The sequence below is a fragment of the Lampetra planeri genome, chromosome 44 (genome assembly GCF_965212315.1).
Source record: "Lampetra planeri chromosome 44, kcLamPlan1.2.h2, whole genome shotgun sequence".
NCBI lineage: Eukaryota > Metazoa > Chordata > Hyperoartia > Petromyzontiformes > Petromyzontidae > Lampetra > Lampetra planeri.
The window spans coordinates 2,272,240-2,294,743 of record NC_136150.1 but is presented as its reverse complement, the minus strand read 5'-3'; the positions used below and the strand labels follow the sequence as shown (position 1 = coordinate 2,294,743).

Below are 22,504 nucleotides of genomic sequence, written 5' to 3'. Positions count from 1 at the left end.
AAATCGTTCACAAAGTTACTTGCGATGGCATTGCAGTCTTTGTGATGGGATCGCATTGCATATTAGAGGCTTCGTCTGAAAACAATTCTCCCCGTTATTGCTCCGCTGGATGCAATTGGTGTCTGAACCTGGCCTCGTCCTGCTCTCAGTTGACGTAGCCTGAAGTGAGTCAGCTGGTGCCGTGTGGCAGCTTCGGTATAGGGGGGCGGAAGAGAAGCAAACTATGGTGTACCACTACCAGCACCACCTCGTGATAAAGCGATTCAATTGGAGATTGTGCCAAGCAATCGGCAGCCCCTCCTCTGTGGTTCCTGATGTGAACTTTTCAGGCGTCCGTCCCCATCCGTAATCTGGTATCAGTTCAACGCCACCCCGCGGCTTCCCTTGAACTCCCCCCCCCTCCCCACCTCACCGGACGCTGACGCCAGCCAATGTCTGCGCTGCAGAAGCAGCAGCTGAGCGGCAGCGTGGCGACGCAGGCGGAGCTGGAGCGTCACAAGCGGGAGCTGCACGAGCTGGCCCGGACAGAGCTCGCGACGAAGCTGCAGGAGGTCAACGCGTTCCTGCAGGTGCGCACTCGGGCGGCCTCCTCCCGCGCGCTCGGCAGCCTCACACCGCCAATTTGTTCGCCAACGTGAACTTTTTGATAACAATGTGTTCGCTTAGCGACCATTCCCCTCCATTGGATCCTCATTTGCCAGTAAAAATATGATAATTGGTTTTTTACCCTTCTATCTGGCAACAAAACTGACACCTTTTTTACAAGGAGTCATGTTTGCATAGACCACAATACCTGCAGCCATAATGCAAACAAAAAACACAACTCTGATAATGTATGCACTGTCCTTGAAGTTAATTGGTCCACACCCGAGACAGCTTTCCTTAGAGCCTAGTCTCACATGGGTTGGACCAGATTACGCCAAAAGGGGTGTGGACCAACTGTCTCGGGTGTGGACCAATCAACTTCAAGGACAGTACACATTTTCAGAGTTATGTTTTTTGTTTGCATTATGACTGCAGGTATTGTGGTCTATGCAAACATGACTCCTTGTAAAAAAGGTGTCAGTTTTATTGCCAGATAGAAGGGTAAAAAACCAATTATCAGACCATTCCCCTGTTAACGACGCGCTGTTGTAGGTTCAGCAAATGTCAATTAATGCATTGATTAACCGTGTTTCTGTTAATATTATGTGTTCGTGATGTTGTTAATATCTTTAGGTATTAATATCGCTTGTTTAAATATTATAAAGTACGTTTTTGGGGTTAAAAACGGGGTAACTTTCAATGCTATCGGAACGAATTAAGCATTTAAAGTGTATTTCCTATACTCGCTTAATGACCAAATCACTTAATGATCGGTTTACTGGAACCAATTACCGTCGTTCATAGGGGTTCTACTGGATATCTTTTTACCCTTTTCCGGCCACCGTGTTATTGCCGAATGTGTTGTATGTAATGTCCCTTGAACTTCTATCACGCCGTACGTAGCCAACCGTGCTAATCGGAGGCGCCAGGTGGAAGGACAACAAACTAAATGCAAAAAGCAGTTTTATAGAAATTCGTTTTCAGTCTAGATATAAAAGTGCATAGCTCCAGTGGCTTCCTAATATCGGAAGGAAGAGTGTTCTAGACGGCCGCAGAAGCGCATCTGAAAGCGAGGAATCTGTCAGGGACGTCGAGAGCGCACGTTGAAGTCCGGCTCGCGAATCGTAACGACCCCTCGTCGGCCTGGTCGACTTGCAGAGCCAGGCGGTGTCCCAGGAGACGTTGGAGGGCCTGAGGTCGATGAATGAGTTGCACCTGAAGCGGATGATGGAGCAGAAGCTGCAGGAGGTGGAGGCGGAGGTGGAGAGGCTGAGGAGCAACGCCGAGGAGAGCCAAAGGGTGACGGAGCAATTGCAGGCCGAGTTGAAGCGCTACACCAGCCTCTACCAAGAAGAGCTCAGCTGCAGGAAGGCCCTCTCTGCCAAGCTCGAGAGGTGAGAGAGACGCACGGCTTGCGTGAACGTCGGTACGATTTTGGTATGAGAGTAAAAAGCAGCCCGGATTCATCGTTGATTTTTTGGAGGTTAGGCCACGTCATGATTTGGCCAAATTTTAATGCTCATAACCCTCCGCTTTCCTCCGCCAAACAATGAGATTGTCATGTCTGTGAGCGTTTGACGTGCGACGCTTGTTATTGTTTCAGCCCACTGGTAAGTTGAGGGGCAATGGTCTCATGGTGTTTCATTTGCACGAGTCTACCTGGGTTTGCCAAGACGACAAAGCGATACAAATTAGGTGCGGCAACGAAGCAAGTATAAATCACGGCGACAGTGCGAGAAATCTAAATATTGCAAAAACCTAAATCATTTTTGAAATCATAAATTCCATTTAGCGTAAGTCACCTGGGTAAGAGAGGTGGAGTCTGATATATTTTTGGTCAGTTTAACCTTTTTCAAGGAACTGAATAATTTGCATGCATGAATGTAAATGTCCCGTCGCGAATCTCCACTCGACCTTTTTTTTTTAAGTCGACCCCTCGCTCGGACGTTAAAAGCCGCGCGCCGCATTCACCCGACTTCCGTGTGCGCCGCAGTGCGAATGAGAGGCTGGCAGACATGAACGCGCAGCTGGGGAGCGAGCGGCAGAGAAGCTCTCAGCTGATGAGCGGTCGCCTGCTGGACAACACGGCGCTCGCCACGCTGCTGCCCATTGCCACCACCGGCCTCCGTCAACCTCAGGGCTTCCTCCATCAACCTCAGGGCCTCCTCCATCAACCTCAAGGCCTCTACCACCAACCTCACGGCCGCTCTCCTGGCCTCTCTCAGAGCCTCCTCTCGCACCCCGCAGACAGCCAGAACTCTGGGACTTTCAAGCATGCCTATCACACCAAGGTGAGTGCCCAGAAGCTGGGTGCACACCTACCCTGTGGGTACAAACAAAGACAAAGTTCACCCGTGTAGCCTTTAACAGACTGTTGGGGCGAGTGCTGTTAGCGAGCACCTGTGAAGACCGGAACGGCACACGAGGGGGTGGGTGGGTGGGCCAGTACCACGCCCGGCCACCTTTGTCTTCCAAGTGGCGATGTTTACACACCGCACCGGGTACTCGTGAGGCTGAGTCGGCTTAGGGGAGGCCCAGGAAAGGTTCAAATATTCGTCACTGGCGATGGCCGTGAGCGGGAATCGAACCCGGGTTGCCAGGTTCGTAGTGCAGCGCGCTAACCCCTGCCCTGCACTACCGCTCCCCATTCTGTGGGTACAGTGCACACACGACTGTAGGAATTCACCGCTGCGATGTTTCAAGTGGGGGGAGGTAGTCTCCACATCGTCTCGCTTTTCATTTGTCAGATTAAGTCCCATCGTGATTATATCTGCGTTAATAATAATGATAATGGTTTGTTTTTGATAGGGCCACCCCACCCCGTCCTCCTTCACGCCGTGGCATTGCGTTGCTTTGCGCACGATAAGCGACTTGCGTCACATCTCATCTCAAGACATTTCAAATGGGCACCCCCGGAGGCAGCTGTCACTGCGCTGCACAAGGTGGCTCGGCACCTGGCTGCGTATAATCCCAAATTAGCAATTTGCGGGGATTTTTTTGGGGGGAACTTGACCAACTAGGACCGTGATGCCGCACGCATTCGTTTGAAATGACGTCAGTGCACTGGTGAAGCGGACGGGGCACAGCTTTTGCACGGCGAATGCACCCGCAGAAAGATCCAGGGCGGCCTGCCGGATTTTGAGCCGCGAATCTCTGCCAACGCCGCTACTCGCCGTGCCGCGCCGCCGTGCCGAGTAAACGGTCTCTCCTGCCACGATGCCCCCCCCCCCCCCCCCCCCCGGTGAATATACCACTTGAGCGACGTGGCATCTGTCTTGTGTTCCAGATGCAGCAGGAGATGGACAAAATCATTTCTCGAGAGTTGTGCCAAGGTAGGAGCAAGCAATTGCACAAACTGTTTATTTTGACATCGTCCTGTGCCGTTTTTTTTTTTACGTGATAATGGTAACCGAGTATATCACACTATCGAAGTCAGAGAACTTCACCGAGTCCACGTTAACCGGTGTGGTAGTTTGAGAATGGAGCAAACAACCACATGGCGGTCAGGTGACTTCACGTGGAACTACTGGACAAGTGTAAACAATGGTAGGCGCATTTATATAACATTCTTGAGAACTATACAGCTTTTGATGGACTATCTGCGCGCTGTTATTTTATACGCTGACAAGCTCTGCCCACGAATTTGCGTGGGATACACTGCCGGGTTGGACGGTGGGTGGTATTATGATGTCAGAGCGACGCTCGAACCACTCGGCTCCACGCTGTGGGATGCGGGTGATGTCATCACGCGGATATGCGTGGTCACGTAACCACGGAGCATTGCCTTCCCGCGTGCCAGCCAGCCAGCCAGCCAGCAAAACTTTTAAAAAATAATACAGTCTGATAATATTCGGGGAGTGCGGACGGGGGCTCAGGAGTGTGATGTCACTCTGCCAACCGCGTGTAGATGGGCGTAGAGCAGTCGTACTTCTGCGAAGTCACGAGAGTTGAAACACCGCGGGAAAGACCCGACCTCACACAAGCGTATGGCCACGACTCCTAAATTGCAGCCAACTGCACAGACCAAGGCAGCAGCAGATGCGGTTGTACTTGATGATGCACAAATTGAAAATGAGAAACTTTGTGGGTACTGTGTTGTGACCCATAACGGAACCAATGCCCGATTCATAGAAGGAGGAGGCATTATCACAGCGATGCACCACTCCGCTACTCCTGATGCAATTATCTGGCTCCACCACCTCAATGTAAAAGTCATGAGTTGTGTTGCTCCACATCAACATCAGCCACACGAAGAAGAAGAAGACTTGAGTAGAGGGCACTGACCACGTGGTTAAACTAAAACTAAACTATTTTCTTTATTTTACCAGGTAAGGCAAACTGAGATGAATAGCTGTTTTACTGGTAGGAACCTCCTGGTTACACCAGCCCACAGGGGATTATTGTGTCCGTCCGTCCGTCGTGCATCCAAAAATGGGAGGGGTGGGGCTGGGTGGAGAGGGGAGGGTGGGGAGGGTCTGGGTGGGGAGGGAGGGGCTGGGTGGGGAGGGGAGGGGCTGGGTGGGGAGGGTGGGGCTGGGTGGGGGGGGGGAGGGTGGGGAGGGGCTGGGTGGGGAGGGTGGGGAGGGGCTGGGTGGGGAGGGTGGGGCTGGCTGTGGAGGGGCTGGTCACCCCGTGGTGCCCTTATAAAACGCAACGTTTAACCTACTCACACCGGCTTGTGCCCGCCCTCACAGTCGGGCACATTTTGCGGAATACACCACGCCGCCATTGACCGAGCAACCCAACGTTCCTACCAGCTCCCTCCGTAGGAATGTGTTTCAGAAGCGACCTGGCAATCACAAATGATAGCTCAACGAAGTGGCTTGTCACGTGGAAATTTATAGCAGCCAAATACTCTAAACCAGTGGTTCTTAGCCTGGGGTGCACGCACCCCCTGGGGGTGCGAGGTGCCCTTTCTGGGGGGTGCGAGACCTGGCAACAGATTTTGCTAGTAATTTTAGCTGTGACGGTCCCACCTGATGACGGAGACTTGTGTTGCCTCCGAAATGTCGTGATTTATAATTTTATTTTATTTCCATTGTTAACTTTTAATTTTATTTTTTACCTACGTGACTTTACCGAAAAAACCTAAGAGTATGAATTCTTGCAGTCACGAAAGCTTCAAATCTAGAATTAGAAGGTAAATAGTTGAAAACGCAAATTAAGCACGGGCACATGAGTAACAACTACTTTGTGTCATCAAACCCTGTGTGTTTATTAACATTGTACATGGGTTTTAACGGTTGAGAACTAAAGGGGTGCAAAGCTGCAGTAAAGGTTAAGAACCACTGCCCTAAACGCATGCTTCTCTATAAATGTCCGTTTTACCCAAACTATTCAATGATCCTGCTGCTGCGTTGACGGTGATGCCGACGCCACCGGCATAAACGAGCGTGGCCTCTACGAAAAAACAAATCGTTATTATTGTTATCATCAACATCATCATCATCACCGCCGCCGTTGTGTGTTGCAGCCCATGCGGAGCTGGACGGGGCATCTCAACGATTCTCCCCACTGGGGGCGGCTGGCGACCCTTGGGAGCGAGACCCCGTCGCCCGAGCCACCAGCCAGTACGTGGACGTGCTGGTTGATCGCCACCGCATCTGAGCCAGGGGCAGAAGCGGCCCAATGCGCTGTCCCACGTCACAACAACCCCAACGCGTTTCGGCTACGTTTCATCGGCACGTTCGTTTTTTGTTTTTGTTTTACAGGAGTGTGCGGTTACAGTGTCGTAGCTCCAAAGAGGTACATAACGCTCGTACGCGGACTACGATGCGAGGTGGTTAACCCTCGCCGATTTGTGACCCCGATCTGAAGGGAGAATGTGAGTGAATAAAAATCATAATAGGTCTCTGCGAGCTTTCTAAAAATGTGGCCGATGGGTGAACAAATCCTACTTGCCATCCACCGCCATTATCGTGATGCTGAACCTGGGGGGGGGTCTTGGCACTCACGCTTATGTAGTTGCTTGCGCACAGTGCAGTATATATATATTACTTTATAGAACAATGTTTCAAATCGTAGGGACCAGCAGAAGAGACGTTGCTTTCCAATATCGTTCTTTTCTATTTTCTTTCCAACAATGCAATGTGTTTGTTACCTCAAATGGCGTCGTGTGCATCCCGTTTGGGTAATCTTGAGATTTTTCCGCGCAGTCGTCTGCTTGTAATCAAAATGTGTATGCACAATATCTGTTTTTAACGCATTGGTTGTATTTAAATGAAGCGCGCAAAGTCATCAAATGTCAAAAGTTGTTTCCTGCTCAAGTTTACAAATCTGGTGGTGGACACTCCACATTCCTACGACGGGTCGAGTCGATCCGCGGGACAACCACTTGTCAAAAAATGTCCCACAAACTGATGTTCACCCTGAAAGCATGAACTAAATCCTCAACCCGGACTTGAACTCCCACACATTCCAACGGCTGTGAAAGTCTCCTAAACGCTTGCTTACTTGTCAGTCGCCCGCCATACTCGCTGCTTGCTCCAACAACCAAACGTGGTTGCGTCGCAGCCAATGGTGGACACGCACGTGACATGTAACCCATCACCGTGGAGGGAGCGAGGGTTTGGCGGACACACGGATGGCGTGAAACGGCCCCTCCACGTGGGCATCGAGGTGGCGCCATACCCCGGCTCGCCAAGAGAAGGGGCTGTACGGCAAACGTGGACTCCACCCGTTCCGTCCGTTATGAATATCATCTGTCCATTTGGCACGGGATCTCGTGTTGCCCCCTCGCCATGCGGGGATTTTCTCCGGGTGCTGCGGTCTTCTTCCACCCGTAAACGCTCATTAATTTGTCGATAAGACCTTCGTATGTAGAGGACTGCAGAGCTCGGATGGGAATGTGGCGCTGGCTGCTGCTGCTGCTGCCCTTCCCACTCGTCCGCGGTTCGTGCTGGTGTCTCCGAGTCGTTCTCTCTCTCTCTCTTCCAGAGTAAGTGAATACTGCGTTACAAGTTGGCATTATTTTTATTTTCCCTTTGCACTGTGTTACTTTTAACGTTTTTTTTAATGGTCGGTTATTCCTGGACTGCCGATCGGTGCGACGTACCACAGTGCTTTGGGACTTTGAGTCGTTGGCACTCACTCTGCCCACAAGTTGTCAACATTAAGATCCATCCACGGTGACGATTGATAACATTGAACTATCAGTCCGATGAAACACTCCGCTTTAAGTCCTAAAAGTCCGGCTGGCATGATACGTTGCTACACGGTGGAATTTGGGACGGTTGAGTTGGTTGACCCCAAATGTTTAATCGTCTTTGAAGTTTTTCGACTTGTTTCCAGGGATACGACACTGGTATTGAACACTATAGGGTTCCATACAGGGTGGTCTGACATGTATGTGAATCACATTCTTGGAACCTAATGGTGAAATGTGTTAAAAGTGGGTTTTCAAAGTCGCCTACACTCAGTGTGTTGATCACACCAAACTTTAGCCGCCCTCGTGGGGCTCATACTTGAGACAAGTTTTTCCAGCTCACCTGTTCGAAGCCCCCACTTTGTTTTTTCTGGATTTGATGATTTGATGATTTTTACACTAATGTTATCGTTGGAGACGCATTCAAAGCGTGCGAGAGAAAGTTCTTGAAACGTTGGGTGAAATTGTCGTGCAGGGAAACAATGCGTGTAAAGTATTAGCCAATCCCTTTAAGTTTACACAATAAAATATCCCACATTTGTTTTAAAAGACATGCCGACTCTGTCTGGATGTGAGCTACAAGGCTATATTTTCGCGACGGATTTTATTTAAACCTCTTCATTTAAAATTGCTTCATTAAATAAATTAAAGCAGCAGTGGAAAATACGCCAAGCGCTGTGATCCACGGAGAAGGCTCAGACCAACCACCGGGATTTAATCCCTGTGTTGAGAAGTTCCGGAGACGAAGGTAAGTTAAGGGCTTCCGCCAGGGTTTATTAAAGCTTATCAATATTACACAGCAGGGTACACAACTCCCAGGGGCTAGGGGTCCTACTCTGAGTCCGGGTCCCTGCCGGCTAGCTCCGGTCTCTCTCTCGTGTCGGATCGTGGACTCTGCCGACTCCACCGAGCGGAGAGAGAAGCACCTCTAAGGCTACCACCGGCTTCTCCCCAGACTCACCACTCGATCCCTCTCTCTACCCCTGGCTCCCTCTTCACCCTGCTCACTCTACCTGTTCCCACGGTGACCCCGCTTACGTCACGGGGTCTCCCTTAAATACCCTAGGAAACGTGACGTCATCGCACTGAACGGCACACCTGACGTCACGTCCCCATTTTACTCCTCTACACCTGTAAGGTACCAGAGCCGTCTACTGGTACAAGTTAATGCTTTTTGTAAAATTAATTCTTAGTCGGGGATTTTTAGTTTTTCCATCAGCCAAAATGCGAATTGTGTGCTGCTTTTATGTTTTAGTTTTTGTTCCGATTTGCGCTGAAGTTCCCAGAACACCTTTTGCGATCCGTCGCTTGGATCGCGATCCAGTGATTGGCGACGGCCGCTTTAAACGACGTTAATGCATTTTGTCTGCTGCGGTGTGCAATGTGCAATACTGCAGGCGTCGTTAATAGAGTTTGGAGGTTCAAACGGAGACTAGAGTTCTCTTTGAATCACTAAACCTGTGGAGTCAATATTCGTGAACAGGTCCACCGACACAACACTGGGCGGGGGCGGTGGTGGCTATGCACGTAGCCTGTCATCCAACACTGGAAGCATCGAGGGTTTGTGAATCGCACAATGCTGTGAAGCCCCATTCCCGTTGAGCGTCACAGAAGGTGCCATACTCCGGCTCGCCAGGAGAAGGTGGTACAGCAAAGTGCTGATGAATATCACCTGCCCCCCTTTTGTACGGGATCGAGTGTTGCCCCCTCACACGCGTTGATTTTCTTCGGTTGCTCCGGTTTCCTCCCACATGTAACACCTTCATATATAGAGAACCACAGAGCTTTGGGGGGGAGGGGGGAGTTGTCACTGGCTCATCGCGTGCCTGTCTTCCCTCGCCTCTGAGCCGTTTTCTCCCTTTCGAGAGCAAGCGAATTCTGTGCACGATACAAGTTGCGATCATCATCATCACTATTAAAGTTGTGCAATCGTGCGTAGCTGGGGACGGAATTGCACCCAGAAAATGCGCTTGCAGGAATTAATTTCCCTGTCGGACTGTTGAGCTGGTAAATACAGGTCCGTGGCGGGGGTCTGCGGCTGTGTTCGGCACAGTCACGGGCTGTGAACGATTCGGCTCTGCTGCGATTCAGCAAAAAAGAATTGCACATGGATGCACGCAAGCACGTTTCGGTCGTCTCCCGCGCGCGAAACACATCGAGGTCCGCGTGGCAGCGTGGACGGTGGCGGGGACCCAATCCCGGCGGTCACAGCAACGCACTACCAGAGTCGAGGCCACGCAGCACACACGCAGCACACACAGCAGCACACCACAACACACACAGCACACACAGCACACACACCACAACACACAGCACACACACAGCACACACACCACAACACACAGCACACACACAGCACACACACCACAACACACACAGCACACACACAGCACACACACCACAACACACACAGCACACACACAGCACACACACCACAACACATCACAGCACACACAGCACACACAGCACACGCACAGCAGCACACACATAGCACACACACAGCACACACACCGCACACACAGCACACACACCACACACAGCACATCACAACACACCAAACCACAGCACACATAGCACACACACAGCACACACACAGCACAACACAACACACCACACCACAGCACACATAGCACACACACAGCACACACAACACACAGCACACACACAGCACACACACACAGCACGAGACGTCCGCCCTGCACTCCCTCTGGTTGACGCCACGGAGTCTGAAGTCGCCCACGTGGTCCGGACGACCACCCGAGACATCCACTTCCTCACCTGCCTTACGGCCGCTGACCACAATGCAGTTCTCCCCCCACGAGGACCTGTCCAGGTAGCAGTCCCTCCCCACGAGGTCTGTCACAGGGGACGCTGATTTCATGCTAAATTGGATATTTTTTTAAAGTGATAAATGTGCCCCTGTTTATCTTCTTGGTTCTTTCGGTAAAGTCACGTAGAAGGGAAATAATAAAGTAATAAAAATAAAACATTAAACAATTCTCACGACGTTTCGGCCACAACGCAAGCAGCCGTCCTCAGGTGAAGAACAGGTCTGTCGGAAAGACAGCGTCTGTCTGTCTTTCCGACAGACCTGTTCTTCACCACAGCGTCTGTCTGTCTTTCCGACATTTTTATTTTACTTTTATTAATTTAAAATGTTTACCTACGTGACTTTACCGAAAAAACCTAAGAATATCTTCCCGTGACGCCTGCTTTGAGTTGCAGCTGTTGGGACGCCGTGTTGCCCTGCTTTCTGTGCTTTATTTTTACTTGACATTTTTAAATTTCAAACTTGATTTGGAGCTTTCGTGCCTGCAGGAATTACTCTTTGGTTCTTTCGGTAAAGTCACGTATAAAGAAAATAAATTCAATAATAGAATACGACGTTTCGATTGCAACACAAGCAATCATCATCAGGTACGAATGAATGAGAAAAAAAACCTAGTGAACTTAGAAATATAATGCAGTACAACACAGAGAGTCGGCTAACATAACAGTCAACACGCTACCTGGTTGATTACGTTCTTCCAAAGATTGCTACATTTGAGAGAGAGACAAAACACAGACACGGAAACACACAGACAGACACAAGCAGAGAGAGACTCACACAGAGACACGCAGACAGACACACAAGCAGAGAGACACACACAGAGACACGCAGCCAGACACACAAGCAGAGAGAGATAACACAGAGACACGCAGACAGACACACAAGCAGAGAGAGACACACAGAGACACGCAGACAGACACACAAGCAGAGAGAGACACACACAGAGACACGCAGACAGACACACAAGCAGAGAGAGATAACACAGAGACACACAGAGAGTGTTTCTCTCTGTGCCTACCTGATGATGATTGCTTGTGTTGCAATCGAAACGTCGTATGCTTTATTTAATTTATTATTTTCTCTTTCTACGTGACTTTACGGAAAGAACCAAAGAGTGATTTTTTTTATTTGTATCGAGGTAAGCGCGTGCAAGCCCGGTACAAAACCATCCGATGGTTTCGGAACAACCGCAGGGAGAGGGAATTTCGGCGCTTGAGAACTTCATGCAGTTGGGGGATTTCACTTTTATTTTCAACGCGTGTAGGCTTTCGCGACCCAACATTTACGATTCGTAATCAGTTTATTTAGCGTCAGAATGTCGTGTAGGTAGAATGCCGCAGTTTTACACTAACCCTCTCAACACCCAACGGAGCCGGCTACATTTTTCTTCAGTCATCGTACGCAGCGCTTATACTTGCAATGAACACGTGGCTCTGTCGGGTGGTGCACGGTGATGGTGGAAACGGTGACGTTATACCTACGTGGCGATCTGATACAAACAAAATGAATTATTGTAAAAAATACAGCTTGAAAAATAAACATCAACAGAGACGACAATTTGGTCGTGATGTTTTTTTTAAATTTTATTGTCAGTTAAAACTGAATGAGGTTCTATTGGTTCTATTTCATAAATACACACATTTCTGCTTTGCCTAGCACCCACGTTACAACTATGAACGGCATATAAATGTACGTGCGACCTCCGTAAAATCGTATAGTATCTTTGTTTACTTTATATTCAAAAAAAAAATAGGAATAGTATAGTGTGTGAAGCACGCTGGCGTGGCAGTTAAATTAAGAAGGCTCATTGGCCGAAACCTCACCTAACATTTAATTTGCTGGGTGCGGAGGGGGGCGATGGCGGTGTAATTGACGAATCTGTCGCGTCTGTTGGATACGTCACAGACGGGCCGATACGAAGGGAGTGTGGGTCACGTGGGCCACGTGGTCTTGTGTCGCCTCCTGTCCACCGCTCCCCTCCTCCTCCCCAGGCCGTGACAGCCGGAGTGGGAGATGCGCCCGCGTTGCTGCGTCTCTTCACAAGTCGCCGCACGCGCGCCATGTGCCGTGACCGCCCCCTCGTAGACGCCAGGGCACGCGCGCGTTCGACGCCTGTTTGGCGAGCACGTGCTCATCACGTGCGCGTGACGAGCACGTAGTGAGCACGTGGGCGTGGTGAGCACGTGGTCGCCACACCCACGTGTTCGTCGCGCGTGCGGTGAGGACGTGTTCACGTAGAGGACGGCGCCGCCATGCAACAGGAGCCGGAGCGGCCAGCGGCTCCGTCGACGGAGACGTCGCCTCCGAGCTGCAGAGTCATCGCCTTCGTCTCCGCGATGTCCGCAGCCAGCACCTGCCTGAGCAGCGCCACGCGCAGCAGCAGCGTCATCACACCACGTGGCGTCACGTCACGTAGAATCATCACACCACAGCAGCAGCGTCATCACACACGTGGCATCACACCACGTAGAATCATCACACGCGCAGCAGCAGCGTCATCACACCACGTGGCGTCACGTCACGTAGAATCATCACACCACAGCAGCAGCGTCATCACACAGGCGGCACACCACACATGCAGCACACCAAAGACAAATATCCCCCTGATAGCCTTAACAGACTGTTGGTCGGAACGGTATACGAGGGGGGTGGGTGACCAGCGTCACGCTCGACCGCCTTTGTCTCTCCAGGGGAGGGTGGGGCTGGGTGGGGAGGGGCTGGGTGGGGGGTGGGAGGGGTGGGGCTGGGTGAGGATGGGCTGGTCACCCCGTGGTGCCCTTATAAAACTCAACGTTTAACCTACTCACGCCGGCTTGTGCCCGCCCTCACAGTCGGCCATATTTGCGGAATACACCACGCCGCCGTTGACCCTGGCCATTGACCGAGCAACCCAACGTTCCTACCAGCTCCCTCCGCAGGAATGTGTTTCTGTTGATGTTATGCACATCTTCGTAAGGCGTAATCCTCACTTGGCAAGCAACTCCACCGCGTCTTGGACATTCGTGCCCTGCTTTGCACTCGTCTCGATGTAGATCGCATTGTATTCCTGCGAACACAATTTCACAGTCGTAGAATCATCAGGCTCCACGGTGGCGAAATCTGAACTACCTCGCCTGGTACACAGGATGTCGTGGGTTTTATCCCGAATACAAACTCAGGGATTGTCGCCCTCCCGTGAGCTGCATGATCGGTCGATCGCTCGAACGAAGACGGTCACTGGTACGGACAGTGGTGGATCCTTCCCGGTATGCGACGGCTAAGTTATAATGGCACTTGCCAGAACACGAATGTGTGTATATCCATCGAACAAATACGGTCACTGTATCGCACCTATAAGGGGCCGTCCATAAATGACGTCACGCGATTTTGGACGATTTTTGACCCCCACCCCCTCTTCACACGGCGTCACAAAAAGTCAGACCACCCCCCCCTCAAATATGACGTCACAAAGCTCAGCCCACCCCCCAAATATAAAACATGCTTCAAATCGTATTCTTGGTTCTTTCGGTAAAGTCACGTAGAAGCGAAACAATAAATTATAATACCGAAAGAACCAAGAATATGAATCCCTGCAGTCACGAAAGCTTTAAATCGAAATTTAACAACTTCTTTGTTTCATCAAACCCCGATGTATTTGTTAACATTATACGGCTTTCTTTTACGATTGAGAACCAAAGATGGGGTGCAAGGCTGCAAGTAAAAGTTACGAACCACTGATGATTGTAGTGCGTATTTAATGTGGCGATGCACTCTGATGTTGTAGGAGAAAACATTTATTAAAAAGTCTATTTAATTAAGTAGAACGTGTCGTCTATATTATTTAAAGTTGCGCATTTTGATGTGACGTCACATTTCTCACCCCCCCCTCTCGTCACATATCGTCACAAACGTCTGACCCCCCCCCTAGGTGCGTGACGTCATTTATGGATGGCCCTAAGGCTTTAAAAGGACTCACCCTACATTGCTTGTGGGACCTAATACATTGACATAATCCATCAATTTCGATTTAAAGCTTTCGTGACTGCAGGGATTCATCTTCTTGGTTCTTTAATAAAATAAAACATAATAAAATAATTATGTTTAATTGTTATTATTTTATTATTTCCCTTCTACGTGACTTTACCAAAAGATAATTATTTTAGAATGTTTTATTTTTATTATTTTATTATTTCCCTTCTACGTGACTTTACCGAAAGAACCAAGAAGATAATCCATCAAGGTCCTTAAGATATTCTGATCTCCAACTGCTCATCACTCCCAGGTCTACAGGTTGCGCTCATTTTGGCGATCGGCCTTTTGTCCGCGTGGCACCCAGGCAGGCTACGGAACGCCTCGCCACTTGAAATCGGGGCAATCAGAGTCGGTAGATACATATGTAATAAAGCTTGTTGAGACGACTTCTGGAATCCGTCTTTTATTCAACTTATGTTACAGTTACTTCACGCTGCTGATAGGCAGCGTGAGAGGGACAGAGAGACAGAGAGAGACGCACTGCCACGTGGCAACTCGGAGCCCCGCTCCCGCGTGGCCCCCTTCCTCTGTTCGTTCCCGTTCTGACCACGTGTCGTTCGTTTCCACCCCTATTTAATACCCGGGTCACGTGGTACGGTTCCGCCAATCCTCGTTAGCCTGCGTCGAATCTTTCAGGCTCCCTCGTCAGCTCCCGGGACCACGCCCCTGACTCATCTCCCCATTGGCTGAGGCCAAAGCCAGCAGAACCAATCCTTATAGCTGTCACCTCTCCATCACGTCAGGGCCACGCCCCCAGGCTTCCCCACAGTGGCTGTAAACCAGGACCGGCAGAGCCAATCACCATGACGAGTTGTGATACGTCAGTGAGCCGGATATATCCTCATATTACACTTATACAAGTCAGCTTTGACAACCCATCTCTTACAAGTGGCCTTCTCTCTCCAGTTTGGTCGGTTGCCCCCTGGCTCTGTTTTTGTTTTCTGCTTTCTATGCATTGCGCATTGGGATTCTAGGATGGAATTCGCATTGTACATGCGAATCATGATTATCGCTCACTTTCAGGTGCTCTTCTGTGGCCGTCTGGAACGCTCTTCCTCTCCGATATCAGGAGTACACTTGAGCTAAGCACGTCTAAATAATCATCTCGATGGAAAACTCATTTCTTTGGAGCCGTACTCTTAGGTTTTTTCGGTAAAGTCACGTAAGTAAAAATAAATAATAAAAATAATAGAAATAATAATAGAAATACAATTATTATTATACATAATTTTATAATAATAAATGTTATAAAATTAAAATTTTAAAAATAGAAATCTAATTATTATTATAAATAATTTTACTTCTATTATTAAATTAAAAAAAAGTAAAATTAAAATTATTATAAATAATGAAACTTCTATTAAAATTTTTATAATATTTATTTTTTATTTTTACCTACGTGACTTTACCCAAAGAGTATGAATCCTTGCAGTCACGAAAGCCTCAAATCTAGAATCTTTGGAGCCACTTTCTGCGTCTAGTTTGTCCCTTCCCCCGCGCGCCTCCGACTAGCGCGTCCGCCCACGTATGGCGCGAGAGAAGCTCTCCGTCCGTACCTTGGCCAGGCGTTTCCCGTCCTCCGGCATGACGCACTTCTTGCCGTACTTGACACACGTGTCGCGCATGTCGATTTTGTTCCCCACCAGCACGGTGGGCAGCTTCCGCCCAGCAGCGTCCTGAGGATGACCACAATCGGCACGTTGCTCCGTTGCTCCGCTCGTCCGCGGAGGTTCGTCCGCTTCGAATCACGCGGCCTCCCGCAGCTTACTGGGGTACCCCTGATGGTTCAATGAGCCACTCTGTCTACAGGAAAGCCACCCATACGGATGCTTACCTAATACCGGATTGCCACCACCATCCATCCCAGAAGAATTCCCTCATCAAGACTCTACACCATAGAGCCCAATGCATCTCCGACCAGGAACACATTGCCAGTGAACTCAAGATGAATCCCTGTAGTCACGAAAGCTTTAAATCGAAATTTAGGCCTCCCGCAGGTCGATGCTGCGGCGTGTATCGGCCGTCACGGTGCGCCCGCCTCGTGGTGGACGCCCAGGAGGTAAAAACCTACTACTATATTTTGCCACTGGTAAAGGAGGTCTCATAGTGTAAATGCTTACCCCGTGCTCTCAATACTCTGATAGTGCGCTGTTTTTGAGTTGTACGCCTTTTGGCGTCATCTGGTCCAACACCAATGGAGACTAGGCTCTAAGAAAAGCTGTCTCGGGTGTGGACCAAACAACTTCCAGGACAGTGCATTTTATTATCATTATCAGAGTTGTTTCTTTTTATTTTTGTTTGCATTTTGACTGCTTGTGTTGTGGTTATTGCAAACATGATGCCTTGTATAATGGTGTCAGTTTTGTACCAGTTGAAAGGGTAAAACCCTATTACTAAACCAAAGAGTTGTAAAAAAAATTTCTAATTTTTAGAGGCGAGCGAGGGATTGGGAGCCAGCGGAGGCCGGGAGGAGAAAGTCGCCGCGGGATTTTAGGAACGGCGCCGCGGGATTTTGGTACCTCCACGGCGAGCAGCCACTCTCGCACGTTGAGGAAGGACCCCTCGTGGGTGCAGTCGAACACGAGCAGGACTCCGTCGGCCCGGCGGAAGTACGTCTGGGCGATGCTGCGGAACCTGCGGGACGGGGGAACGCGTCGCGGTGGTCAGCGAAGGCCTCAACAGCCGGTCACCACCAAGCTGTGTGGTGGTGGTGGTGACGGTGGTGGTGACGGTGGTGGTGGTGATGATGGTGGTGGTGGTGGTGGTGGCGTGTGGTGGTGGCGGTGGTGGCGGTGGTGGTGGCGGTGGTGGTGGTGGCGGCGGCGGTGGTGGTGGTGGTGGCGGTGGTGGTGGTGGTGGCGATGGTGGTGGCGGCGGTGGCGGTGGTGGTGGGTTGCCAACTCGCCTCCCGGCAGCATTGGCCGGGAGTCTCTTACTCCGCGGAATTGGCATCGATCGATCGATCTCACACCGGTGGCCAATGAAAGCAATCGGGGAGATTTTGATCCAGGATATTTTAATGAGATAAATTAACACCCCCCCCCCCCACTCACACACCCCCCGAATAGCTTCAGTCAGAGTTGGCAACCCTTCCTCGGGGGTTGAGAGGTGACCTCCACGACGCGAGATTCCGTTTTTGGGCGGTCAGGCCACGTAATTATTGGGCCAAATTTGTGTCGAGAAACCCTCCGCCACCCGACGACGCAGCCAAAACTTCCCCGCGCCTCCGACTTGCACGTTTGGCTACGTACGGTGCGAAAGACGTTCAACGTACACACGTGCGGACGTACAGGCTTAATCAAATCGTCTGGGAGCGAGGAGAAAGCCTCACGGGAGCTCCTCGTGACAGCCACTCGATGTCAACAACAGCAGCGTGGTGAGCACTCTCCCGGATTCTCCACTGCCTTCCCACTCTCCCACTCTCTCTCCCACACTCTCCCACTCTCTCTCCCACACTCTCCCACACTCTTCCCACACTCTCTCCCACTCTCTCTCACTCTCTCCCACACTCTCCCGGACTCTCCCACTCTCTCCCACACTCTCTCCCACTCTCTCCCACACTCTCCCACTCTCTCTCCTACCCTCCCACACTCTCCCACTCTCTCCCACTCTCTCCCACTCTCTCTCCCACTCTCCCGGACTCTCCACGGTGACACAGCCACTGCCAGGAGACTAGAGCCGTGCTCTTGGTCAAGCCTCTCTGACTTTGGTCACGTGGCCTTGAAGCCCTCTTCAAACTCTGTTCAATCCATAACATACACACACACGTGTGTGTGTATATATCACCATATATAAATACACACATACACGTGGTAGTATATACACGCCACTAATTAGTCACATGGCTTTATATATACGATAATTATTCACATGCTTTTCCAAACACGCTGCTAATTAACATATATACGCTGGTAATTTTTCTGCTAATTATTAAAACGTTATATAAAAAAACACCGCTGTACGTATAATGCCATGTTAATATATACTTAGCGGTGCTTTTTTCTCTTTCTAAATTGCCACGTGCGCGATCTCGCCGACTGGCAGGGCGCTCACCGTTCTTGCCCGGCGGTGTCCCACAACTGCAGAGTCAGCTGCCTCTCATTGATAGTCAACGTCTTCACGTGAGTGTCCACGCCTGCGTCACACACACACACACACAGTGACACACACACACAGTCACACACACAGTCACACACACAGTCACACACACAGTCACACACACACACAGTCACACAGTCACACACACACAGTCACACACACACAGTCACACACACAGTCACACACACACAGTCACACAGTCACACACACACAGTCACACACACACACAGTTACACACAATCACACACACACAGTCACACACACACACAGTCACACAGTCACACACACACAGTCACACACACACAGTTACACACAATCACACACACACACACAGTTACACACAATCACACACACACAGTTACACACACACAGTCACACACACAGTCACACAGTCACACACACACAGTCACACACACAGTTACACACACACAGTCACACACACACAGTCACACACACAGTCACACACACACAGTCACACACACAGTCACACACACACAGTCACACAGTCACACACACATAGTCACACACACACAGTTACACACAATCACACACACACACACAGTGACACACACACAGTCACACACACACAGTCACACAGTCACACACACACAGACACACAGTCACACACACAGTCACAAACACAGACACACACACAGTGACACACACACAGTCACACACACACACAGTGACACACACACAGTCACACACAGTCACACAGTCACACACACAGACACACACACACAGTCAGTCACAGACACACACACACAGTCACACACAGTCACACACACACAGTCACACACACAGTGACACACACACACAGTTACACACACACAGTCACACACACACAGTCACACACACACAGTCACACACACACACACGTACACACACACAGTCACACACACAGTGACACACACAATCACAAAACGAGCTGTATAACTCTTTGGGTTCCTCCTGCAGTACAGAGACATCAGATTTTGAACCGGGGGGGAGTCATTGAATAGTCACCCAGCGTGGAGCTCATGGTGGCACGGAACTCGTTGCGGCAGAGTCGCATCATGAGGCTGGTCTTGCCCACGCTCGCGTCGCCCATGAAGATCAGCTTGTACATGCGGTCCGAGAACTCTCCCATCCTGCACTCTGCACAAAGACGGAAGATCTTACACCCCCCCCCCTCACCACGTGTTCGCCTGCTCACAGAACTTGATTCGAGGCTTTCGTGACCGCAGGAATCCATTCTCGCTGGTTATTTAGGTAAAGCCTGCGTGACTTTACCGAAAGAGCCACAGAATATGCGCACAGACTGCCTGGGGTCAGGCTGCTCTCAGCGAATGCCGCACTAAGCGAGCTTGGTACTGAGGCCGGCACGGCACACGAGGAGGCGGGGGGGGTGTCGATTGATACCAGCAGAGGCCGCCTTTGTCTCTCCCCAGTGCGCACGTCTACACAGCCGCACAGGCAGCGAGTGGACTCGTTTAAGGCCGAGTCAACCTTAAGGAGGCCCAGGAACCGGGTTTCAGACATCGCTCACTGATGCCGGTCGTGTATCACAGTTCCGCGTAAAAATGCACTGCAGTGAATCATAGCCGAAGCGGTGACGTCACTCCAGCGGTGACCCCTCACTGCAGCAGTGACCCCTCGCTGTGACCCCTCGCTACAGCGGTGACGTCACTGCAGCGGTGACCCCTCACTGCAGCGGTGACCCCTCACTGCAGCGGTGACCCCTCACTGCAGCAGTGACCCCTCGCTGTGACCCCTCGCTACAGCGGTGACGTCACTGCAGCGGTGACCCCTCACTGCAGCAGTGACCCCTCGCTGTGACCCCTCGCTACAGCGGTGACGTCACTGCAGCGGTGACCCCTCACTGCAGCGGTGACCCCTCACTGCAGCGGTGACCCCTCGCTGCAGCAGTGACCCCTCGCTGTGACCCCTCGCTACAGCGGTGACGTCACTGCAGCGGTGACCCCTCACTGCAGCAGTGACCCCTCGCTGTGACCCCTCGCTACAGCGGTGACGTCACTGCAGCGGTGACCCCTCACTGCAGCGGTGACCCCTCCCTGCAGCGGTGACCCCTCACAGTGACCCCTCACTGCAGCGGTGACCCCTCGCTGCAGCGGTGACGTCACTGTAGCGGTGACCCCTGGTGACCCCTCGCTGCAGCGGTGACCCCTCGCTGCAGCGGTGACACATCGCTGTGTGTGTAACAACACCGTGTGGAGTGTGAGGTGTGAAGTGAGTCACTCACCGCAGTGACGGTGTCCAACTCTCAGCTGTCCAAATCCGACGGGTGCGAAACTCTGGGAGCTGTAGCCCGGGCAGTTGAGTACCCCGGGTAGTTGAGAAACTAAGGTAGTTGAGTAACTCAGGTAGTTGAGTTTCAGATGTAGCTGAGTAGCTCAGGTAGTTCAGTAGCTCAGGTAGTTGAGTTTCAGATGTAGTTGACTAACTCAGGTAGTTGAGTAACTCAGATGTAGCTGAGTAGCTCAGGTAGTTGAGTAGCTCAGGTAGTTGAGTAACTCAGATGTAGCTGAGTAGCTCAGGTAGTTGAGTAGCTCAGGTAGTTGAGTAGCTCAGGTAGTTGAGTAACTCAGATGTAGCTGAGTAGCTCAGGTAGTTGAGTAGCTCAGGTAGTTGAGTAGCTCAGGTAGTTGAGTAGCTCAGGTAGTTGAGTAGCTCAGGTAGTTGAGTAACTCAGGTAGTTGAGTAACTCAGATGTAGCTGAGTAGCTCAGGTAGTTGAGTAGCTCAGGTAGTTGAGTAGCTCAGATGTAGTTGAGTAGCTCAGGTAGTTGAGTAACTCAGATGTAGCTGAGTAGCTCAGGTAGTTGAGTAACTCAGGTAGTTGAGTAGCTCAGATGTAGTTGAGTAGCTCAGGTAGTTGAGTAGCTCAGGTAGTTGAGTAGCTCAGATGTAGCTGAGTAGCTCAGGTAGTTGAGTAACTCAGGTAGTTGAGTAGCTCAGATGTAGTTGAGTAGCTCAGGTAGTTGAGTAGCTCAGGTAGTTGAGTAGCTCAGGTAGTTGAGTAACTCAGGTAGTTGAGTAACTCAGATGTAGCTGAGTAGCTCAGGTAGTTGAGTAACTCAGATGTAGTTGAGTAGCTCAGGTAGTTGAGTAGCTCAGGTAGTTGAGTAGCTCAGGTAGTTGAGTAGCTCAGGTAGCTGAGTAGCTCAGGTAGTTGAGTAGCTCAGGTAGTTGAGTAACTCAGATGTAGCTGAGTAGCTCAGGTAGTTGAGTAGCTCAGGTAGCTGAGTAGCTCAGGTAGCTGAGTAGCTCAGGTAGTTGAGTAACTCAGATGTAGCTGAGAGCCCCTGGGGTCTCCGCTGTGGTCTGTGCCTCGTCAATATCCCCGTGCCGAGCCGTGCAACTCGCTGATCAGCCGCCTGGTCGCGTGCAGTGGTGGCAGGGAGCGCTGCTCACCGATAACGCCGCACGAGGCGTGCAGCGTCGTCTGAGGATGCCTCGCGAATCCACAGCGGCGAGTCGTGGCGATTGTGCTGTGGGGTGCTGGTGGTGCTGGTGGTGGTCATCGCTCTCCTCCGCCCTGGGCAGGTGCCCTGTGTGCTGTGTGTGTGTGTGCTGTGCGCTGTGTGTGTGTGTGCTGTGTGTGTGCGTGCTGTGTGTGCGCTGTGTGTGTGTGCTGTGTGTGCGCTGTGTGTGTGCGCTGTGTGTGTCGTGGTGATGTCAAGCTGGGGACTCTCCGTCTCTCCGCGTGTCTTCTCCGTTTGTTGTTGTCCACGCGAAGCTTTGAGTGCGGTGAGCGCAGCACGTGGCAAGATCCGGCTTCATGCGTTGCCACTCCTCCCACTCAGCGACTCCCAGACCCCCCCCCACACACACTCA

General features: G+C 50.9%; 2 protein-coding genes across 2 annotated transcripts in view; one reads left to right on the top strand and one right to left on the bottom strand.

Annotated features, from left to right (window-relative positions):
- The window catches only part of LOC144732778 (ankyrin repeat domain-containing protein 26-like), a 32,664-nt gene extending 24,382 nt beyond the window's left edge, over positions 1-8,282 (top strand). The window contains exons 20-24 of the mRNA XM_078614365.1: positions 447-569; positions 1,744-1,979; positions 2,579-2,876; positions 3,872-3,917; positions 6,059-8,282. Coding sequence (XP_078470491.1) covers positions 447-569; positions 1,744-1,979; positions 2,579-2,876; positions 3,872-3,917; positions 6,059-6,192 — 837 coding nt within the window. The 3' untranslated portion in view covers positions 6,193-8,282. The remainder of the gene's footprint in view (positions 1-446; positions 570-1,743; positions 1,980-2,578; positions 2,877-3,871; positions 3,918-6,058) is intronic.
- Positions 8,283-12,129: 3,847 nt separating this feature from the next.
- LOC144732774 (ras and EF-hand domain-containing protein-like) lies at positions 12,130-21,035 on the bottom strand. The gene is made up of 7 exons (XM_078614355.1): positions 20,911-21,035; positions 19,674-19,805; positions 18,624-18,705; positions 17,090-17,204; positions 16,127-16,246; positions 13,529-13,605; positions 12,130-12,916 (listed from the first exon to the last, which is right to left on the bottom strand). Exons 2-7 carry the CDS (start codon positions 19,795-19,797, stop codon positions 12,790-12,792), a joined length of 645 nt encoding a protein of 214 aa, XP_078470481.1. The 5' UTR covers positions 19,798-19,805; positions 20,911-21,035; the 3' UTR covers positions 12,130-12,789.
- Positions 21,036-22,504: the final 1,469 nt, after the last annotated feature.

Bases quoted from the DNA above. Each gene is read 5' to 3' on its own strand.
- LOC144732774 (XM_078614355.1), bottom strand. From the start codon at position 19,797: ATGGGAGAGTTCTCGGACCGCATGTACAAGCTGATCTTCATGGGCGAC. The intron at 17,205-18,623 runs GTGAGCGCCCTG...CCCGTCCCGCAG, and splicing joins GACACCGCCGGGCAAGAACG to GTTCCGCAGCATCGCCCAGA. The intron at 13,606-16,126 runs GTACGGACGGAG...TTGTGTTCGCAG, and splicing joins ACGGGAAACGCCTGGCCAAG to GAATACAATGCGATCTACAT.